The 15169-nt window shown below is 36.4% G+C and overlaps 1 protein-coding gene across 1 annotated transcript; it reads right to left on the bottom strand.

Moving 5' to 3' along the window:
- Window positions 1–1258: 1258 nt before the first annotated feature.
- On the bottom strand, window positions 1259–12969 carry LOC104891101 (serine/threonine-protein phosphatase PP1). Its single transcript, XM_010676752.4, has 4 exons — window positions 12493–12969; window positions 8732–9291; window positions 8181–8450; window positions 1259–1722 (listed from the first exon to the last, which is right to left on the bottom strand). The coding sequence occupies exons 1-4, from the start codon at window positions 12665–12667 to the stop codon at window positions 1702–1704; spliced, it is 1026 nt and encodes a 341-aa protein (XP_010675054.1). The 5' UTR covers window positions 12668–12969; the 3' UTR covers window positions 1259–1701.
- Between the last annotated feature and the right edge of the window lie 2200 nt (window positions 12970–15169).

Here is a 15169-nt window from a genome sequence, read left to right as displayed (position 1 = left end):
ACAAATTGTAGCTTTTGACAAACAATACTAAAACGCTACTTGTACCACTAAAAGCTAATTACACCACTATCTTGCTAAATACTATTACTTCCTCCCTTCCGTTTTAAATGAAACGTTTGCTTTTTCACGCAACCCAACGCGCTTTTTAGTCATTAATATCTTTAGTTGTGTACACGTAAAAATATAAAAAAGTTATAATTTGATAGTAGCATCGAGACGAATCTAACAAGATCCCACTTGACTATGTTTTTCTTTATATAATAGCGATAAATTGATCAATGAATAGTGTCATTTCATCCAATGTTTCATTTAAAACAGAACGGAGGAAGTATTATTTTTAATTAGTGTTTTGACTGAGTCAAGACACTACAAGCTACTTAAAAAGTTTGTGCCAAACACGTTCTAAGTGGAAAACGATAATAAAAAAGAAAGTAAAAAAAGCAGTTTTCTTTGAATTGCAACTCCATCTCTCACCTTTTTCTTCCTATGGCTTCAGTTAAGGAAATCATTATATATCTCATAACTCATTTGTACTTTGTAAGATATTTTGATTATTGTTTAGATTGCTGGCATGTTAATTTGATCATGTATGATCCCCCCTTTTATTTTCTTTCTCTATCTCTTTCCTCTTCAAAAATTACCTACGAATTCGTAATTTTAAAAGTGTCACAACTAAATTAAGACAAAAAAAGTAATGAAAATACACTATTAATTTATACTATAAACATCCGTCAAAAAAAAATTATACTATAAACATTACTCATAATCCAAATTAACCCGACCAAAGATATGTCATGACCTACAGGGCTACATTGACTCTATACGAACCAAATCGAGTGGTCTAATCATACTGAAGAGAAGATGTAGTCAGTAGTTTATTGAAATTTTCCTAATACTTGTGTAATGTTGATTAGGGTATAGGCAATTGTTGAATACTTTAATTTTCTTTTAATTGTTTAAGTACAAGCCAATTCGGAAAGATTATTGTCTATACCAAGATCATAAGCGTTTGTTAATAGCACTTATAGCAGAAAGAAAATGAATGCCCCCCTTTTCATGGTTGTTACCTATATACTCCTTTTAAGTTGGTTAAATTTTCTACTTTTTGTCTCCATAGGATTAGAGTTTGATATCAAAAGCATTACACTTGAAATATTGTATAATAGGATAAGTACCACAACAATGGTGGACAACCCAGTTGCGCATGTCCCCTTTTTTCCCCGACTCCAAGTCTTACCTAGTACCAACTCAAATGGGATGAGGAGAAATACAATAATCCTCATATCAGGGTTACAAAAAAAGGAAGACAGGTAAAAATTGGGTTACCTGCTATCAGGGTTGCCAGTGCTGACGACGATGAGTTCAGAAGATTTTTACAGTCTCAGACGAAAAATCGAGAGAGGTAGACAGAGACACGGTTCAAAGTGTACATACAAGTTTTAGCGGCAAGCAGTATAGCTGCTAGTCTACACCATAGAACGGAACGAACAACTAGCCTTTCTTCGTGAAACTTGAGTCTAAAATACTCTTTAGATCACATTTGAAATTCTCCTACCCTTCTTTACATTTTATCAGACACCAGATTTGATCTCTCCATGGTTTATCTAGATCACATCACCTGCATCACAAGTTAATGGGTCTATGGGAACTTTGTGCGCTGCGAAGAATGCTCATTTCGGCAAAAGGCATTGCCTACCAACTTCAAGCACCACCAAGGTATGACTGCATAATAGTCACAAAAAAGTAAGTAATCGGAATAAATCCAATAATATCATCATTATGCAAACACACGACAAAATGCGTTGAAAAGAGAGAGAGGCAATGTAACTCCATTAAAACCTACTCTAACGAATTCTGTATATATAAGTTAACAACTCAATAGCATAAATGCATGATAGTCAGTAAGAGAGCAAGAGAAGTAGTGCTTTCATCCTAGCTGATACAAACTGAGCCAAGAAAGCTCAAACCTGGGTAGCTCAACCCGAATCATAGCAACATACATCAAAAATTGAGCCGAGTCTTGAGCTTTTTCAAGTTTAATAATCCAAATTCAACTTAACTAGAAACAAAGGTTCACTTTGAGGATTGCAACCAAACAAATAATACTCTAATGTCATAGTAGAAAATGCTAACTTCTAAGTTTATACTAATATTTTGAGATCCTTATATCGGGGTAAAATCTATACAATGCTTCACAACAACAAAATTACACATAATATTTGTTGAAAAAAATTGAGCGTGCTTAAGACCTCTTAAAGTCAAGCTTTGCTTGTCTCGCAACAATAAAAGTAGGCTCATCATAACTCCTATTGTCGGTAGATATACAAGTGCAATAGAAGAGTAAAGTTTGAACAGTGCAACTAGAAAGAAAAATCAGGAGCAGTTACAACCCTGCTATGTCAATAGCACCATGACCAGTAATTAGGAATTTCATTATCTTTTGCAACTAAATATTCTTTCCCTTACAAGCTTATTGGTAACTTCATGAGGCAAGGAGGCAAATTGGACCATCTCATGTTTACTCAAACTTCGGGCCTCCTCTGTATTCACAAAAGTGAAGACTGCTAGGTCTTATACCATTTATAACCTATCTCTCAAAAAAACATTAAACACGATTCCTATGGCTACTTTGCACCTCCCTCTGCCATATAGGTGCACCTTGGTCTCATTCTTGTACTTTTACTTGAAGTATTTGCACAAATGGGTAAAATAGGCAAGTCAATAATAGATGCAAGCTACTTGAAGCTTCACACCCTGTATATACTTCAGGGAAAATCCTCTAACCTCCAAAGGCATTTACCATGATCAATCTCCTGATCAACAACCCAGAATTAATTTCACTACACCTCAACAGCTAAACAACATTGAAAATACTCACTCTCCTAGATTTTGATGAAAACAGATACAATTAATATACAAGCGATGAAGCGACATGTTTGTATTAAAGCTAAGGACATGGATCTCCTTCAACTTTGCATTCTAGTAAAGGAACTCAGGTCAAAATGGGATCTGTCTATTTAAATTACTTATAAGCTTCCACTTTTCCAACTAACAAACATGAGGCATGATGGGATATGGGTTTGCACCCCAAACTATCTTGTGAACCTATGAAAAATCTTACTGGCAGAAATAATGATCTGATGAAACATTTCTTCGACTATCCTTTTATTCTTTAGCAACAATAAGTGTGGAGTTCCAAGTCCCTCTTTATTCCCATTGTCTCTTTCTCATTTTCTTGGTCAACATGTCAACATTCCTGTCCCAAATGTAATGTTTCCAGCAGCTCAAATCTTGGAGGCAGGCCATCTTATAGTATCATTACTACAACAGCTATTCTCAAATGTCTAGACTAACAGAAATGCAGGTAGCCTCTTTATTGTCGTATGGCGAAAGGAGATTATTAGTTCCAAATCTTTTTTGCTTGATTGCAATCCGATTAGCACATATGCGTATAAGGAATTGTAGGATCTATCTTATATCATACAGCTTAACAATGATGGGAGACAGCATACAACTAGTCATTGTTGACAAAAATTATTATAAGAGATACACCTAATGAAGAGGATAATCAAATCACTTTGCAAAAGGCTGAGTGGTGATCCCCCAATATTCGAGGATGTTCAAGATACAAAAGATTGGGGGTATCCTGAAATATTGCAAGCCGGAAAACAGGGAAAGAAAAAGACGAAGAGCTATAGAAATTTCAGTTATAAGCGCTATTCAAAAAAAAAAAGTGGAAAAAGCTGGTCAAAGCATGATAAGGAGAGAGAGAGAAATAGGTTACTTTCTTTTCCCTTTTAACGTAATAACGTTCCCACAAAAGTCGAGTATTGAAATCAGTGGCATGCATTTAGCTATGTAAAAAAAAAACAATGCACAAGGAGATCCATATAAATAATCGTTCAAGCCAAACTGTGGTTGGATTTGATTGTAAAAAAAGGTATGAGGGTTAGCGGTTATGTAACTCTTTGCAGTTCCAAGTTCAGTAGAGGAGACCAATTGGATTGATTACTTTTCTCTCAAATGCAGAACAAATATGCATGTAATATATCAGGAGTGACTGCAGACATCATATGATCCTCAAAATGCTCGTTGATGAACTTTAACAAAATCAGATATTAATGGGAAACTCTTTTTGAAACAGAAGACAGGCCATCTGAAGTCTTCCCTTAAGTGCATAATTCATAATGCAATAAAGTTCTAGTAGAAACAAGTGATTAGGCACACGCACACACACACATTAGTACAAATGCCTGCCAAAAGTTTGATGTAGAAATGCACTACCTATAATATCCAACAAAAAGAGAGGGGGTGCAAGAGATGTAAATGAAAAAATAGACTGGTGCTGAATAAACTGCCAAGAGTGGAGTGTTTCACGTCATAATCTGGAGGAGCTGGGGTATTTTTGAAAAAACTTGCAGACTGGATGATGACTAAGAAGATAAACCTTGATTAATAAGGGTATCTCTTATACTCAATTTGGCATTCCCAAAACAGACGCATGACCAAAATATAGAATTAGCCACCTTCAGGTTATCATCCTATTTCTCTTAAAATGAGCATTATATTTTTTTTTACAGAGCTGGTGACCTGCTGGTGTTAAAAGGTGATTGCATTTCCGTGCAATTATTTATCATGCTTTTAAGAGACTTCTGTCACATCTGGTCCTCAACTCAATTCAACTACTTTATTTTTAAAAGGAAAGATAAAATTATCTATGAGCTACTCCCTCCGTTTCCTAAAGATCTTCCCACTTACTGTTCCTACAGATACCAAGGAAAATCAAGTTGTGTGAGGCATGGTGTGAGTAAAGTAGGCGAGAGAAAGGGGTTAAGATAAATAAACAAATAAAAAGGGGTTAAAGTAGGAGAGAGAAAGGGAGTAAAATTGAATTAATAATGTAATGGTGGACCATATGATAGTGACATGAGAGGGCAAATAGGGAAATTTGTTTTGCCAAATAAGGAATAAAGCAAAAGAGGGAAGATCTTTTGGAAACACCCTTAAACAGAAAGAGGGAAGATCTTTAGGAAACGGAGGGAGTACCTCAAAGACACAGGAGCCATCAGTAATGATATAATGTTCAAGATGGCCTGATAATCTTGCCTAGAAATTCCATATTTTCACTGATTAGGGCAGCTATAGATCATAATTATGGTCTAAGATGACTAGGATCACAAAGATGGCCTTTTGTGTCTTAAGATTAGAAACATCCTGCTATGAATTAACATAGCTTGGACACGATTAATAGCATAGATTAAAGAAGAAATAGAAGATTTGATTACTTAACTGAGATTACAGCAATAAAAGGATAACTACAAGTAGGGGTGTAAGCGGACTACGAATAGTCCAGAGTCCAATCCAGTCCAATCCAAACTTGTCGGACTGGACTGGACTGAAAATTTTTCGGACTGGACTCGGACTCAAATTTTCGAGTCCAAATATTTTTGGACTGGATTTGGACTCATCCCTTTGGAGTCCAATAACTCCAGTCCAGTCCAAAAATATTTTTATATATAATATATATTTAATACATATATAATGTATATATTAAAAAAATTGATACTTTTTTCAAAATTTTGGAGTTTTCAACCTTCCCTCTCTAAATATTTCAACTGGCGCCAGACAATTGCACTTAGCTCCATTTGTTAAATAAGTAAATTATACTAGTAGTACTGCATTATTAGGCTAGTAGCCGACTAATTCTATCTCACTTCACTCCTCAGTCCTTACTACTCACTTCCTCTTCATTTTCTTTCTACCCGTTGTCTCGACTCTCGCATTCTCTATTTCTCCCTCAAATTAATTCTCAGTCTCTCTACTTCCTCTCAACTTAGATCAAGGTACGCATCTAATTCAACTTTTTATTCATAGTATTTTACTTTAATTTAAGCTTTCAATCTAATTTGCGGATATTGATTATGGAATCAGACGTCAAATGCTCAAGCATCTAAAAAAAACGTTGTGAATCATTGAATCTAAATCGGGAAAAAAGATATAATAATCGGACTGGACTGGATTCGGACTCAAGAAAAAATTATCGGACTGGATTGGACTGGACCCAAAAAATATTTGGACGGACTTGGACTCAATTTCTCGAGTCTAAAAAACTTTGGACTGGATTTGGATTTGGCAAAGTCCAATCCGGTCCAATCCACTTACACCCCTAACTACAAGCTTTCGAGAGGCTTGTTCTCTCCCATTGAACTCTTAAATGCTCACCCAAATTTTCTTAATAATTTTCAACATGATCTTCTCTTTCTAATTATCCCTATATATAGAGTAATTTCCTTAGCACAACTACCTAGCTTATTCCCCTAGCTAACTAATGAAGATAATATCTAATTTACCCTTCCCCCCTAATATGGATTCATAGCACATCCTTACTGAAGGTCACTAATGAATGGTGTTGTGTGAGAATAACCCAATGCCAGAATGGATTGTACATATGCAAGGGTGCTTTAGTAAGTCTGAAACTCTGAGGGTCATCCTACTCCTTTCTTGCAGGCAACGTTTGTATTGCCAAAAGATAACCAAGTGACCTCAGCTGTGAATGGATGAAGTACTTGCCCAACATACATGTTCCCACGGCTGCTGAAAATATCGTCTTCCAAAACAAAACAAAAAGCTCACAGACTAGTCAAACATTGGTCCAGAGTTCTTCAGAGCTTCGATGGCTAAACTTGCCTCCAAAATCTAAATACCCATCATGTACGACTCCAAGGAGACTCTTTAACATCGTAATAGGTATAGGTTTGTTGAATTAGTAGTCAGTAATATTCCCCCATATATTACCTTTTCTTTCTCTCTCTAGAATCCTCCCACTTTTTAGTGACTTGAGCATCAAAGGGGGACCATTCCCAACAACTTCCTGAAGCAGCTCATGATTCCTATCTTACAGGTGACCATCCTATCATAGACATCCATAAACGTGAAATAGTAAATCAGTCCAAGCTCCTGAAAACAAACTCCTACCCATGTCTTCCACAGAGCTTCCTCATCTCCTTTATCTCCTTTATTTCAACATCAGCAACTAAATATCCATGTATGTTAAACCCATAGCAATTGATAAAAGGGGTACATCTTTGATAGATTGGTGATCGCTAAAATAATCTTCTGCTAAAAGAGAGAGAAAATGAGTCTCAAATGATCCTACAGTTTGTATCAGAAATCATTGAGTTTAGTCGCAGATAGCAGGAAGATTGAAATGCCAGGTACGCAACATGTCCGAAGAATACTTGAATAGCAATTGTTTGTATTATTAATCAACTCCTTAATCAAATGCGGACAACAAATTGCAACAAGAGGTTTTCCTGTTGACGATCTGCTGAGAGAGCATAAATGCAACAGATACCTACAAACCCAAAAATGTCATATTTCCCAATTTTTTTAAATAAATTGATTAAATAGAATTGTAATAGGTCTAGCAGGAGACCAAAAAAACATGTTAAGAGTTTTAAACTCCACATCCCCTATGCTAGAGTTCGTCCAGGTTTCAAGTTCTTTTTTATACTAGTTAAATTTGGTATTGACTTTCTTTGTGGGTGCCAAGGTTGGTCTTGTCCTCCCCAGGAGTGGAATATATGTTCTCAAAACTGACGGCAACATTGTCCTTTGATGTTGCATACATTTACACAATAGAAGGGAAATGTAGCATGCTGGAAGTTAATGGATATCATTCAATTGAGCACCAGTGCTATAACCAATAACATCATTCATAAGATGGGATCAGAAGTAAATAGAAGCAAGCATTTACATGATTTCCAAAAACAGGTCGATATTGTCCAATTGTTTGTTTTGGATTGTCACCTCAAACCAGGGCAAAGATGGGCACATTTTATACACAAGGATAAGCACCTTCATGTGTCTAGCTTCAGATCAAGCTTAATCATTTGAGCTTTAAACATCGAGAGAGAGGATGGAATTAAATTTGGCACTAAAACTAAGAAAAAGGCTTTAGCTACCACAGGCCAAAGCCACCTCCTAAGCCATGTGGCTGCAAAAAATTGTTTTTATAAACAGACACACTGAGCCACTGAGGTAAAGAAAGAAAAAGTATTCCAGAAAAAGGAAGGGATGGTAAAAGGTCCATTATGTAGCTTCAACCTGAACATGGAGTTCCATCATTTACCAGTTACACTTAAAACTATGACTTATTTAGCAATTTGAAGATATTTTACCTTGATCCCTGGGAGAGAAGTTCCAGATTTCATTGTTGTAGAGCTCCCAAAAAAGTTGACTCCGTTACTTGGCTTAGCGGTAGTAGTACTGCTTCCAAAGTTGAACTTAGACTTCTTTTCCGCAGGCTTTAGTATCTGGAACGAGCACATGAGAGTGTCATCCACACTCATCATAGCACCAGCATTATCAAACTCGCCACAATAATTAGGTGCAGAAAATATGGTTACAAGCTGCCGATTTGCAAAAAATTCATATCCATCCTCCACCACCTGAGTATAGTCAGTAAGACAGATATTAATACTGAACATATAGGAATAGATGCAAAATTTAGAAAAGAAGACTAAGCCCTGATTAGGAAAACATAGTACACAAGCTGCAGAAGACTTCACAAGATAGGCAGACTCAGGTCCTTAACAGTATCACAAAATTAGATTCTATACATCTCCGCTACAAAAGTAGTCTTTTCATGATCCCGTTATAAGCATAGAAGATAAGATTTCCCGCGGAAAAAAAGATTATAGAATTAGTTAAAGTAATTTGGCAGCCTGACCTGATGTGCACGGCAGACAAGGTCTAAATCATGCTTCTCAAGAAACTCTGTCACCTTGTCAGCACCAAATGTATATGAAACTCCCCTATCATTCATACCCCAGCCTTGTACGTCTTTGCTAGGATCTGACCACAGAAGGTCACAAAGCAAACCTGTATCAGGCACATCAGCAGGACGCTGCATATTTCGGATCTGATCCAGATTGTGCAGGTCAGGTGAGAGGCCTCCATGCATGCACAGAATTTTTTCATCAATAAGGGCTGCAACTGGTAAACAGTTGAAACTTTCGGTGAAGACTTTCCATAATTTAACATTAAATCTTCTCTTGCATTCATCATAAAATCCATAGATACGATTTATGGAGGCACACTCATGGTTTCCCCTCAGGAGAAAGAAGTTTTCAGGATATCTTATTTTATACGCAAGAAGAAGGCAAATAGTCTCCAGGCTTTGTTTGCCTCTGTCAACATAATCGCCCAAAAATAAGTAATTTGCTTGCGGAGGCAATCCACCATACTCAAAAAGTCTTAGAAGATCAGAATATTGACCATGTATATCGCCTGTCAATAACATGCAAATAAGCTGTCAGCCATGAAAAGTAAACACTTCAGCAATCAAGATGGAGCAATTTGAAAATTAAATGCAATTCACTTCTAAAGGAAACAAAGATGTACTGTTCTTTAACTTGTAGATTACTACGGACTATATTAGAACGGCTCATTAAACTGCCTGCTTCTTAATTATTGTATAATACCGAAGGGTCGTCACAATTGGATCATGGGTCAATTGAACATAGCCTCTCTATTTGTTGCAGTCGTAAGGTTGCGACTTGTGTCCATCCAATAATCCAATTTTACCCCCTCATCTCATCCAGGTTAAGAGGCTCTTTAGACGCAACAAGGATTTAAGGTAACATCGACAATGAATACAGGAAGAGGTGTCATGCAGAAATATGCAACAGATAAACATAGCTTCCTTAGATGAGTGTTGCGAAGAGATAAAAGAGTAAACTTGACTGCGTAGAATTCCACAGGTGGGTGGGTTCTAGTCCTTCAGCTTGATGAAAACACAAGCTTTGTGAATCATTTTTAAAAAAAAAAAATTCGGAACACGAAAGACATGATTTAGTTATTTAGTATGTTAGCGTTATAATACTTCCTCCATTTAGAAATAGTTGCACCATTATGGTCCAACTATTTGTAAAAGGAAGAAGTATGTATTGCTATTCTTTCAAGCATAGCTGCAATATCCTAACTGATATAGCCTAGCAAACAATGGGATATCAAAGATAGGCCTTGAGAACAATTATCCTAACTGGCAACAAAAGGAAAGAGAAAAGTTATTGGAAGACCACTCAATCAAACTTGAGAATTCAGTTCACATTAATTTTGTTCCAGCCACATGTAACTTTCTTCCTTTTGTGAGAATTAAATCACAACATTATAATGTGCCCTTTATGATAAGTTAGATCCCCCTACTCAGAAAATACACATTGAACAGATAATGGAACGCAATCTGACATACATATATAAATTCAAGCGGGCAAGCAGCTTATTTTAAAATGAATCCTTGGCATGCCTACAATGAGAAAGAAAAAAATCCAACATTATTATTTCTAGTGTCTGCATACTTCTTGTACTTTCTATTGTTGTCCATGAAAAATGAGTATTTTATTTGAAAATAATGAGCATAATCACGGATCATGCTAATATACACGTTTCATGGCATTGCAAGTTTGAACCACATTTGAAATAGCTTTTCAATCTTAGTATCATTCTGCCTCATCATTTCATCTTGCAAGCAAAAGGTGGCTTAAAGCAGTTGGTTAAATGCAATAAGCTAGAAATTTATATATACTTTATAAACTGTCTACTGAAGTAACTGAAAATAGTACGCATAATTGATGCAAGTGGTCTCGAATATGGCGAACATTTTTAGAAATCTCAACTCAATCAACCAATGCAGGTCCCAAATTTTGGAAGGGGGGGGGGGGGGGGGGGGCTTGAGATTTAATAAGTAAGGCTAGCATATCATCTCAGCTCAATTTTAAAACTTTGAAATTTCTTTTCCGCGCCTTGCTCAACAGTAGAAGATAATCATTCCTTTTTATGTGGCCTATTTCTCATTGATGGATAAGATTTTCTTTGTTCCACTCTTTTTCTTAATTATTGTCTCACAAAGCAACCCATTTGATTCCTGTAACCCATCATTCTTTCGGTAGTATGTGTGGAAAACAAAAGAGGGAGTAATAAGCTAGCTGAAACTACCAAACATACTCTTAAGGCCCTATTTTCTTCGACTTAAAAGATAATATTCACTTAAATCAGTTTTATTAGTACTAACCTTTTTAACATCAATAAAGCTCCCCAATATAACTCTCTAACCCATTTTTAACTTTCTCTCATCAAGATCACCCCTTAAAGAATTGCTAACAATAGTATCACTCTCCAATATGCTCTCCAATTTATTATTATCTTCAATTCCTATTTTTTTTAATATTTTCAATGACATGTGTCATCATACTATGCCAAGAGCATGCTAGAGCACCAACATCAATATAGCTCTCCAAGATAACTCTCTTACCCATTTTTAACTTTCTCTCTCCTAAAGATCACCCTCTAAAAATTGCTAACAATGATATCATTCTCCAAAATGCTCTCCAATTTATTATTATCTTTAATTCCTATTTTTAAAATATTTACAATGACATGTGTCATTATACTATTCCAAGAGCATGCTCTCTCAATACTCTTAAGATAAAGCATTTCTCCATGAAGAGTGAATGGAAAGCACCTCGACAACACCAATGTTGGGTAGAGTTGGCTCTCCATTTTCTCTCTCCTTAAAGAGTTACTTGAAGAGCACCAATGTTAGTCCTCTCAATGCTCTTGGCGGAGAGCATTTCTCCAAGTTTTCTCCATGGAGAGCGAATGGAGAGCACAGGAGCACCAATATTAGGGTAGAGTTCATTTTCTCTCTCCTTGTATTAGAAGCACCAATGTTGATCCTCTAAAGGGCAAAAATCAGTTTCATACAATAAAAAAAGTTTTGACCACCTTTTCAATCTTTTCACTGAACTGCATAAGAGAACAACGTTAATGATTAAATTTTAGTTTAATAAGCAAAAATCAGATTTAGTTAGTAAAACAAAAATCTTAATTGGTAAAAATCAATTTTACTTGGTTTGAATGTCCTCTCTCATTAATTGCCCAATCATACTAAAAGCTGAATATTTAAAATGAACTTCACACCTTGATCTCATTCATTTAAAATGTGTTGCAATTCGTTCAAATTATGACAACAAAGATAAATCTCATCATCAGCAAAATCATGTCTTGTACTCTTGTCTACATGAACTCAAATCATTAATTAAGCTTCAATAATAACCAAACTACGCAGTCAGGGCCCAAAAAAAATCATATAATCACAGTACAAAAAAGTCAACTAATAGCACAAACATGCATCTAAACCCATCATTCAACAAACTAATTCCCAGATTTTAAAAGCAAAAATCCTACATCAATAATTATTAATTAACAGGTGAAAAATTAAGTACTATTATTAGCAAAATTACCCACTGTTAGAAAAAACAAACAGTACCCACAATCGAAAAACTGCAAACTATAGAAATTAGTACAATTATCAAAATTGCCCACTATTAAAAAGAACAAAAAGAAGAAAATAATGAATAAATAACAGTACCCACAATCGAAAAAGTGCAAAATATAGAAATTAAAGCAAAACCCAGATGAAAAAATTACCACAAACTTTGATGGGTGCTTCAAGTTCAAGAAGATTAGGTTGTTTTAAGAAGATATCTTTAGAAACTAAACAAAGTTGACGGATCTCAGCCTCAGAAAGCTGAACTTGTTTTCCTGGACGACCTCGAACTTCGAGTAAACGACGGATTATATCATCTAATAATGATTGGTCCATTTATTCTCAATCTCTCTCCTCCACCACTAACGCCGCCGCTGCAACCACCAGTGGACCACCACTTTCTCTCTCCTCCGTGGATAGTGGGTCCAGGGGTTTTTGGAGAGAGAAGAGACGAGAAGTTTTAGAGAGAGAGAGAGTGGTGGGAGTTGAAGATAGTAGGAAATTTCGGGTGATTGTGGCGTCGTTTCAACAGTTGGTGTTTGTCGTTTTTGGAGGGGTTAGTGGAGAAATGTTTAAAAAGCTGGATTGGAGTATAATAGTAGTAATAGTGACAGGGAAAGATGTAGAATTGTGGAGAGAGAGATTCGTGGCGCGTCTGATGCATTTGAAATGAAGTTATTCCTACGGTTTTTTTTTTTATCTTTCTTACTTTTGAATTGACATTATGTGCTCGTTTGGTTGAATGTAGGAAGTGCAAATTTCTTGGAATATTATCTTCCCATGTAATTGTATTTTCTAGGAATTACTAGATGTAGTTTGTTGATTCAAGGAAAATGAAAATTCTCATGGGAATTTCCACTTACCTAGGTCCCCCTAAGTAACTAAGGCTATGTTTAGTTCACCTGAAATTTTCTGATCTGAACTTATCTGATCTGATCTGAACTTATTTTTTCTGATCTGATCTGATCTGAACTTATTTTTTCTGATTACAAGATCTTATCTTTTTGATTTTTCTCAGTATATAAGAAAAAATATAGTCATGTGGGGTCTTGTTTGATTCGTCTCAATGAGTACTTTATTAATATTCAACTATTATAATTTTTACTAATATGTAATGAAATATATAATGATTTTTAAATATAAGCATGATCTGAACTGATCTGATCTGAACTTATTTTTTCTAATCTGATCTGATCTGATCTGATTAGATCTGAAATAAGCAAAAATAAGGTGAACTGAACATAGCCTAAATTCCTTCATTTTGTGAGAAGTGGAACTTCCTAGAAATTTTTACTTCCCATGAATTTGTCAACCAAACAGCACCAAACAATTCCAATTCCTAGAATTTCCAACTTCCTATGTTAAGTAATATTAACCAAACAACCCTTATGTTTAGAGAGAATTTCTCGATTCTTTTTCAATTTTCATTTCAAAAAGATTTTCATACTTTGAAGAAGTAATACATCGAAAAAAGTTTTCTCTCACTAACCGAGAGCGTCTCTCACTAACCTGTGAGTTCCCTACAGCTGTTTAACATTCCTTTAGCGCTGGGTTTCACCGAAGTCTTAAGCCGCCTTCCTCTGCTACCTGATCCGTGGCTCAACACCTGGCGTCCTGCATGACCAGCGTTTGGACTCGTGGCGGATTCCGGTAAATTCAAACCGATTTCATCTCTTAGTTTTAGAATCAAACAGTAATTTTGCTTATTTATTACTCTCAACCAGATCCCTCCTTTCACTGTTCTAAATTTCTACTATAGTTTACTTTTGCAAACCTATTTATATCTGAAAATGAGTTCCTGTGGTACGCAAACTACCCCTACTGAAAATCTCCCTATTCGATCTATACACAACCGAATGGGTGTTTTCATCCAAAACCCACCGTCCCAACCACCGCGTTTACCTAATATCGAATGGAGCCACTCTGTTGTTGGCCGTTTCTTCGACTTCGCTCCACCAAACACGAGCCTCATCACTAATATTGTCAATAACCACTGGGTAACTCGCGGTTCTATTAGGGTTTTTCGCATAGGAGTCTATTTTATTTTTGAGTGCCAAGATCCATGTGACCGTGATGCAATACTCGATCAACATACCTCAGTTATCGACGGTAAGCTGATCACTTTCCGTTCTAGTTCGGCTAACCAAGTTCCTTCTAGTATCAACTTTAATTTGGCAACCATTTGGGTTCGAGTTCATAACTTACCATGGCGTTTTCTGGAACACGAATGGACGATGCGTATTTTGTCCCATGTGGGAGTGGTAGAGTTTGTGGAGGATTCGGGGCCTGGTTTACCTTCGGAAGCATTTTTACGTGCTAAACTCTTAGTTGATCTTACACGTCCCCTCATTCCTGGTTGCTTTCTGCCCTTAGATGATGGCGAAGTGGTGTGGGTGTATTTTCGCTACGAGGGAGTATTTAAATTTTGCAAGCAATGTGGGTGTGTAGGGCATCACACTGGCCGATGTCCCATGTCCGCATATGATGCTCATCACCTCATACATCGAAGGTTCTCGGAATTTGAGCATGATGGATTAAATTTAATGTTTGGGCCTATTGAGACTCCTCTTTACACCAATATTCTTAGGGGTCTGCCAGATCGATTTGTTTATCGCAATGCTCGGGTAAATTTGACAAGGTTTGTTCCCGACCATGATCCCTATGTTTTTGGTGAAAGAGATATTGAGGTGCATATGGTGGATTCGAGTTCGGATGACGAGATGGGAGGCTTCGCCTCGCCGGGCGTGCATGAACCTTCGGTTGAACCTCCTAACCTTCCTTCGCAACCAAACAACCCTTCACCCTCTGCATCGGATGCTCATACCAACCCTCCTATGT

Source organism: Beta vulgaris, chromosome 4, assembly GCF_026745355.1.
Source record: "Beta vulgaris subsp. vulgaris cultivar EL10 chromosome 4, EL10.2, whole genome shotgun sequence".
NCBI lineage: Eukaryota > Viridiplantae > Streptophyta > Magnoliopsida > Caryophyllales > Amaranthaceae > Beta > Beta vulgaris.
This window is presented reverse-complemented; position numbering and strand designations above follow the sequence as displayed.